The sequence below is a fragment of the Plasmodium reichenowi genome, chromosome 12 (genome assembly GCF_001601855.1).
Source record: "Plasmodium reichenowi strain SY57 chromosome 12, whole genome shotgun sequence".
Taxonomy (NCBI): Eukaryota; Apicomplexa; class Aconoidasida; order Haemosporida; family Plasmodiidae; genus Plasmodium; species Plasmodium reichenowi.
In genome coordinates this window covers 1,621,090-1,622,156 of record NC_033657.1, presented here as the reverse complement: position 1 = coordinate 1,622,156, position 1,067 = coordinate 1,621,090, and the positions used below count along the sequence as shown (strand labels likewise).

The following is a 1,067-nucleotide window of genomic DNA, read 5'->3' as shown; positions in this document are numbered from 1 at the left end:
ATACATATAAAATATATTATTTCATCATTTACATAATATACATTGTAAGATTGAAAAAAAAAATATTATATATATATATATATATATATGTTATATTTTGATGATAAATAAAATGATAAAAATTTTAGTTGTTTTTTTTTGAATTTTTTTTTTTTTTTGGAGGTTTTTTCCCATCTTTTCCATTTTGGAAAAATTTTGTTTAAAAATTAAATAATATAATTTAAAATATCTATATATATGTATTTTAATTATTTTTTTATTTTTGTTGTAAATAAATTTATAACGTATTAAGAAGGAACAAGTTCATTTTAAAAAGAACATTTTCATATATTTATATTTTTGAAAATTTATATAAATAAAAATGGACCTTTCCTCTTTACCTACAGATGATAATCTTGACGACAAAAAGAGAGCAGCAGTATGTTTAAAAAATCGTATATGTATATATATATATATATATGTATGTATGTATGTATGAATAATATAACAAATATGTTGTTTGATATTACTTTCGTATTTAAATTTTTGATGAGTAGGTTTTATTAAGTCTGCAAGAAATTGTACAGAAACAAAAAGAAAATGTAAAGGTTATGGATATTTGTTTTAATAAGTGTGTTTCAAAAATTGGACCAAAATTAAGTTCAAGTGAACAAAAATGTATATGGGATTGTGCGAATAGCTATTTTTATACTAACGTTTTCTTAAATCAGTAAGAAAAAAATATATATAAAAGAATTAAATATATATATATATATTTATATATATGTATACAGAACATGTTCATAGTTATATATATGAAGAATATATTATACATTCCACCATAATAATTTTTTTTTTTTTTTACAAACATATATAAATATATAGCCTTCTACATGTGTACAGTTTTATATACACTCAATTGCTTATAAAATGAATATATTATCTACCCTTAAAAGAAAAATGAAAAAAAATTAAATGCTCATATATTTATATATTTTCATAACTTTAGTTACAATTGGTTATGAGAATGGATATATGAATATATCTGAGAATTATAATGATCATAATAATATGAATATATATAATTG

The 1,067-nt window shown here is 18.2% G+C and overlaps 1 protein-coding gene across 1 annotated transcript; it reads left to right on the top strand.

The window, feature by feature from the left end:
• Window positions 1-361: 361 nt before the first annotated feature.
• PRSY57_1242300 (mitochondrial import inner membrane translocase subunit TIM13, putative) lies at window positions 362-709 on the top strand (the record flags this gene model as incomplete). The annotated part of the gene is made up of 2 exons (XM_020115098.1): window positions 362-418; window positions 537-709. Coding segments are annotated over 2 exons (230 nt in total), but the record flags the coding sequence as incomplete, so codon positions are not given.
• Window positions 710-1,067: the final 358 nt, after the last annotated feature.